General features: G+C 33.8%; 1 protein-coding gene across 1 annotated transcript; it reads right to left on the reverse strand.

Annotated features, from left to right (window-relative positions):
- Nucleotides 1–419: 419 nt before the first annotated feature.
- LOC149776062 (uncharacterized) lies at nt 420–6,453 on the reverse strand. The gene is made up of 3 exons (XM_089942583.1): nt 6,204–6,453; nt 1,655–1,789; nt 420–947 (listed from the first exon to the last, which is right to left on the reverse strand). The coding sequence occupies exons 1-3, from the start codon at nt 6,451–6,453 to the stop codon at nt 472–474; spliced, it is 861 nt and encodes a 286-aa protein (XP_089798709.1). The 3' UTR covers nt 420–471.
- Nucleotides 6,454–6,769: the final 316 nt, after the last annotated feature.

The following is a 6,769-nucleotide window of genomic DNA, read 5'->3' on the forward strand; positions in this document are numbered from 1 at the left end:
TGTTAGTGTCCATGTAATGAATTTTCTGAATCTATTAACATAAAGTCTCAAGAATACGGTTTATTATGACTCCTATGCATTGTAATAGACTAACGGCATAGTCGCAATACCGCCGTCTTATAGGCAAGCAATTAATGACTCAAATGTAAACAATGTATGAACATAGACGTAAATAAAACAATTATCTGATGCATTATATCCATGAGAGTGTGGTTGATTATTGACAGGTACCTTTGCGACAAAGTCATAGAACTGAGACTTCGAAATAGAGACTTCTATCGCTTTGATGCATTTGCAAAGCTTGGATGGAAAAGTAATTCCCATGCTACAATTAAATATGTGGTTGGACTAATGGAGCAAGAGACTGGAGGGATGAGTGGAGACAGCAACGAAAGCAATCTTCGATGTATGATGTTTAATTAAAAATCAATGAATCCTGTCATTGAACATAAACATTTGTCCATAATGCCGCTATTTGGAGCAGACAACGCATGGTAGAACCCGTCCTTCAATATATGGAGGACATGGCAAAGACCCACACTTGGCTTGAACCACGTACAGAAGATGGCCGTTATCGTTTGCAAACCCTCGGAATACGGGATCTGGATTCTCATCAATACACACATAATTTGTATTCCCTGTGTGCAAATAATAGTCTGACATCAGATAACCGGTATATTCCTGATTCCATCCGGGGAAGCAGTCAATTCTACCTGGGATCATGAGAGTGGTTTCTCGGGGAGGTCTGCACACGCAACATGACGCCTCATCCTGCATCGACACAGTTGAAAAGGGATTAGATCCACTGAACAGTTCGTACTCAGCACCGTATATAAACCCGCTGTAATTTGTACCACCGACGTGCTTGCCCCAGGTCGGAGCTTCCGGTAAACAAAGAAAGTCAGCAGCTCCTCCCGTATGTGTGTAGTGTGAGCCAGTAGCAAACCCTGGTTTAAAAAAGAATAAATTACCATTTCTGTGCCTAGTTAGTAGTGAAATTCTATAAGATTATCACGAAATGTTTTCCTTCGTAAATATGATTAGATAGTATCCACCGTCAGAATGTTTAAACAAAATGTACTTCTGTTTATTTTGAATAGCACAAAGGGAACTGTATCGTTCCACACGATGGCCACAACTTAATTTTGAGTAGCCTGACAATACAAGAAGGACAAAATTCAACTTCAAAATATCGTGATTTCTCTCAGTCATGATTTAATAACATCTTTTATTGTATACTTAATTATTAAATCCATGAAATAATGGACAAATATTTATGTTTGTATCATTTCTATAATTTTATTTATGTTACATACATAATAAAGGATCACAAATGTGAAAAGAAAGATCATTCCTAAATTGGGCATTATTTTATTGCACTTTTATTTCCATAATAAGTTAGTTGTTTGTCCAGATCCTTCATTCATAAAACGTGACTATATATTTGAAATATTTAATGTTTCTGCACATGTGTAAACCTTACTCAATATTTATAAACCAACGACTTAATTGGTCAAAACATTTTTTCTTAATACTTGAAATTGAGTTAAGCTTGACAACGAATGGAGAAAATATTGCCCCGTATTTTTACCCTCGTGACTCTGCAGCCAGTGTGGTGTAAATTCGTTGTAAATTCAGAAAGTGCTGTACTTACCTTTGTAAACAAGTTCTGTGTCATTGCCTGGACATGTGGTCTTTCCCCATCTCACAAAGGTCGATGCCTGTGCTAGAGAAAAAATAAAACAGAATCTTAAATTATTAGGTGCCGAGAGAATGGGAGTGAAGTACTCTCATAAAAGCTGCAATAAATATCCTTTTCAGAAAATTTTCTACCGATGAAATTGGTATGTTTTTCTGTAATGTTTCGAAACAATTCCGTTTGAGCCAGGATAACGATAAAATGTACATCAGTTATAAATGTGGCTGGGTAACCTCTGTGAATTGCGGATGAGTAGTTAGTAAAAGTTCTTGTTTGCATGAAATGATGTTTCAAACACATTTATCAGCTTCTATTTACAATTACACTAAATCATATTTCTTTTGATTATCAATATTCTTGAGTTGACCTAACTTATTTGTGCTTAAGCCTCGGACGTGTAGTACTCATCTAACTACTGACTTGCCCGAGGAATAAAAAAAAAAAACCGAACTATGCAGAAATGTAGAAATTGGTTCTGGTTCGTTTAAGTGATCATTGGTTCATGACCCACAGCTATTATAAACCAAACCAGCCAACGCTGAAGTACATATAGATACAGAAACATATGAGTTTCATGTTCTTGATAAAACATACATGATGAGTTTGCTGAGTCTGCAAAGTTCTTGCAATATATCCCAAGAAACTCATGAGAAAATGAAATTGGAATCATGTCATGAAAAAAGGATAACGTTCTATAGTAATGGGTAGTTTTTAAAGAGTAACTCTGATTCAAGATATGTTATGCATGTTTACCAAAGGGATTTCAATAAGCTCAAATCAAGGAAACACAACAGCCAAAATAAGACATTTATAATTAACATTGTTCTGATAAGACTCAGTTTTACAACATTGGGCTAAGTACTGTTCTTTAGTACGAATTTCGGTGCGGAAGTGTCATGGTCGGGGAGATAGACCTGAAATATTCTTTTCATTGGAACTGGTAATCCTCATTTACAGGGTTTCTTCCAAGAAGAAGTTAGGACAAAATTGTTAACACATTTATTTGCTATAGTAGTATATACGACGCAGGTATGTGTCGTTATTATCATGCAGTATGGATCAGAAAAGTTGAGATAAACCTAAAATTTAGGACGGAACACACATTCATTATTCAAATCTTAATCATAACGTGACATAGGAAAACGCATCTGAAGACACCTTTCAAGTCAGGATGTCTATCACAATCTCGTGGTATCCTGATTACTAAAGACAAATGTCTTTCTTCCGAAATTCGGAATAACAATGTTCACTGACCAAGGAGGTAAGCGGAGCATCTCTCCACATATCTCTACAATATGTTGGATTGAAGACTATGCCTAGATGGAACACAAAGAATTATGCCACTGGGTTTAAGTAACAGACGACTTCTGATCGATTATGATCTAAATATCGTCACTTAAAATGCAAAGATGGTACCATATTGTGTTATTAAAACGTTGTAGAAAGAAGGTTAGTATTGTTTGATATAGAAACACAAATGTAAAAAAATCGAGCTGAATAAATGCTTCAACGTCTTGTAGTGAAAAACACGATTTGTTGAATATTGGATAAATATTTTTATTGTATATTTATTTTAGTGTTTTTAAGCCAAAGAAATATAATATTGGAAAGTGCGAATATGGCTTGCAGACATACACAAGTTTTGTTTCTTCTTGTATGAATACTAAACCCCTCCTCTGTTTGACTTTCCCATTGTTTTTCTTTTTTTGGCAAGGCTCGAACATTAGCCATTAAGAATGATAATCCAATGGTGCGCTAAACTTCTCATAAGATTGTAAGAGAGATAAAGACAACTCTATATATTATTTTGGGTTCTTTCGACAACAATCCTTTCATATCATATTTCTATACGTCTAAAACAATAATACCACGCCAAACAGAGATTTTTGGAAAAGTGGGGTACATTTTATACTTAAACTCTCCAAAAGAAAATCCGGTTAATAAAATCATTAATGAAATTTTTATTTGGGTGAGAAAAATAATTTCCCTGACAAATTTAAGTTTTGTTTGTCTGGTTGAACCATTCAAATACAGAATTCGAAAGATTGTTATCCAGATTCTCATTGATTCAACTGTTATCCGTTTGGTATGATTTACTTAGAGCCATGAGTTCCACATAATTATATATTCATTAGAAGCAGATTTGTTGTGGATTAGCTACTAGATCTATTGGTTCTATTAGAAAGCTTCCGCTTTTGAGAAATTCATAAATTTGGTTCCAATTAATAGAAGCAAAGTAGAAAATGTCTGCATGTAGTGGGAAACGTTCTGAAACATATACAATTGCACACAAATGTTCCTTAACAAAATACTATGAAAGCTAATGCCATTCAATATATGTCCCGACTATACCCAAACCTCTACAAAAAAACAGCTATTATCCAAGAGACAGTAAATAAACTACGAAGAGCTAAAAAATGTATCAAGAAATATTTGAGTAAAAATGTACAAAAATGGTTTAGACATATTCTGGGAAAGATTTAAACCAGAATTCACAACTTTAATCCGAACGTTGAACAATTAACATATTATGACAACGACGGCCGCCATTTATCCATTTAAAATTGTTTTAGCTGAGATAGAAGCAAACAAACAGGACAATGCGATCGAGCTACAAGTCCTCTCATGTTATGTTAAACTCTTCCACAAGGGTTTCATCGACAGAAATATTCAAATATATTAGGTCGTCTTAATACAAATATGATTCCAAACAACTATTGCACATCTATGCAACTAATGTTATTCCATATTACTAAATAATATACGGAAGGAGAATATTAAGACAAAATAGATGAGACAGCGATACAGAAATATACAAAAGAAATCATCCTTATGCATTCTAGCAACTAGCATAACACATGTATAATAAACATTTAAAAAAGCAAGATCTTATAACCACTAAACAACAAGGACAAAAACAGCTCTAATCTTTCAAAAAACACTATTTTCTATAGTGTTTGATATCATATATTTGTAAGAATACTCCATAATGGCATAAAGTGTTTTGTTTTTTGGATGAATAGCTGAACATATTAATTACGTCTACATCCTCAACAATCTAAAGTGATCATATTTGCTGTTAGTGCTCTTAATTATCGACTGCACTTTGAAACGGTTGCTCGATTTTACGAAGACATGTATAAGTGATATGAATTTTTGCTCCACGGCAACAACACAAATCATTATCTCTATCATGATTATATTTAGCATCATAATTTCCATAAATACAGTTGTACCTGAGTCCGTCATGTAGAATAAATAATATTCTGTCACAAAACCGATTATTGGGAGGGCTTTGGTTTGTTCTTGGACACAATTTGAGCTGAATGGAAAGTGATTTATTTCTCTTTTTTTAAGTTAGTAGGTTTTGAACCTACTTATGTCTAATACATCGTCTTACATCGGGTTTAAACTAAAAACCATTCAAAATAGAAGACTTTTATATATTAACTTAAAGGCGCTTTGAAAATGATTGTTATGCACTTTTATAAGATTTCAGTGATATAGACTAAATATTTTGTTATCTTGACGTCCAAAATACAGCAACTGAAGCAAATCATTCAATATGTTTGGTCCGATTTTATGACAACGGGTTTTGTCAGGCCTGTTCTGATTTTGTTAATTTCAGAGATAATCACTTGCAAGCTTAATTTCATGACAAGTTTTGAAGTTTCGCATTTTGTTTCAGTTTCATTATTAAAACATCGACATTTTTCTAATTTGATTTTTTGTAACTTCTCGACATAGCATGAGAGATGAAAAGACAATGGGCTTTAGAAATTAAATCAGTGGGTTTTATTGAGATGGTTATGTTTTAAATATAACCTTGAGAGATGAAGACTGAGATTCCGAAATGATCAATTGTATATCTAGTGCTGCGTTTAAACAATACATTATAAATTGTTGATAGGAGAAACTATCTTTCAACAAAAGCTACACAAACATTTGAGAATTTGTTCATAAAAGTGTGATGCTAATATCTTTATTATGTTTCATATTATCTGTCTCTCTGAATTCATTACTTACCACGTCGTTTGTATGAACATGTATGTTTTATATACAAACTAGGGTCCATTAATGAAATGGAATGATAATGATAAAGAACATTTGCACTTCACCACATGAGCCAGGCCTCTGCTAATTTCCGCGAAGAGAAAATTCGCACTCGTGTGCATGTTCTAGCGCGAAATATTTAGGTATTGCCCTTTGCAGCAAGATTACACTGGAAGTTTCGAATGTGAGATTTTGTAATATCTATGCGATGATTTACTTACATGCATTATATACGATCTCAAATATGTCACTAACAATATACATTGAAGAACTGTTCTAATCGATGTTATTAAGTATCGATTCTGGAGGAATATCAATAAAAGGTAATAACTAGGTTAAATAAATTTAAATAACTGTATCGACACTGTTAAAGATTGCAAAATGAAACTAATATTAATTAATTGTAGGTTGCAGTAAGAAGCGTTAAACAAAATAGAATTTGGATACTCACCATTTGACATATAATCTTTCTGTCGGTTTATTTCTTTCCATTCAAGTAACTCTGTTTCAAGACGTTTTAATTTGTTTTGAAATTGCAAAAGAGATTCCTGCATCTCCTTCTGAGCAAACTCTGACCTTAAGAGCCTTTCTAATAATTTGTACTCGTAGTCGAACCTCGGACAGTAGTCAGGTGGCCGTGCCGTTTGTAATTGCTCTCCAACAACCAAAACAACAAAAAATGACCAGAGAATAATATACATAATTCCAAGTAGGTGATGTAAGCGTTAAAACATTTAGGCTGCTTAGTCAAACTCTGTCTTAAAGTGCTATTATCAAAATGATGTTTCAACAGGTATTTATATAGGTCTCGGTGCGCTGAGGAATGTATTGATTTATTTACGTATTACCCGTAATTGCTGTGTACCGGTGGGGCCATCTTGATAGTTTTGTTTATTGGTTTTATCTTAGATAGGATCATCATGTCAAATTCGAGTCATTGTGAAGAGGCTAAGTTACGATGACAAACGATACCAAGGTATTATGGGATGGTCAGCATTCGAACCTGAAATTGTCATG

Source organism: Sinohyriopsis cumingii, chromosome 18 (genome assembly GCF_028554795.1).
Source record: "Sinohyriopsis cumingii isolate HCF-2022 chromosome 18, ASM2855479v2, whole genome shotgun sequence".
NCBI classification, from domain to species: Eukaryota; Metazoa; Mollusca; class Bivalvia; order Unionida; family Unionidae; genus Sinohyriopsis; species Sinohyriopsis cumingii.

Bases quoted from the DNA above. Each gene is read 5' to 3' on its own strand.
- LOC149776062 (XM_089942583.1), bottom strand. From the start codon at position 6,453: ATGTATATTATTCTCTGGTCATTTTTTGTTGTTTTGGTTGTTGGAGAG. The intron at 1,790-6,203 runs GTGAGTATCCAA...AGCTTTTATGAG, and splicing joins GAAAGATTATATGTCAAATG to AGTACTTCACTCCCATTCTC. The intron at 948-1,654 runs GTAAGTACAGCA...TTTTTAAACCAG, and splicing joins CACAGAACTTGTTTACAAAG to GGTTTGCTACTGGCTCACAC.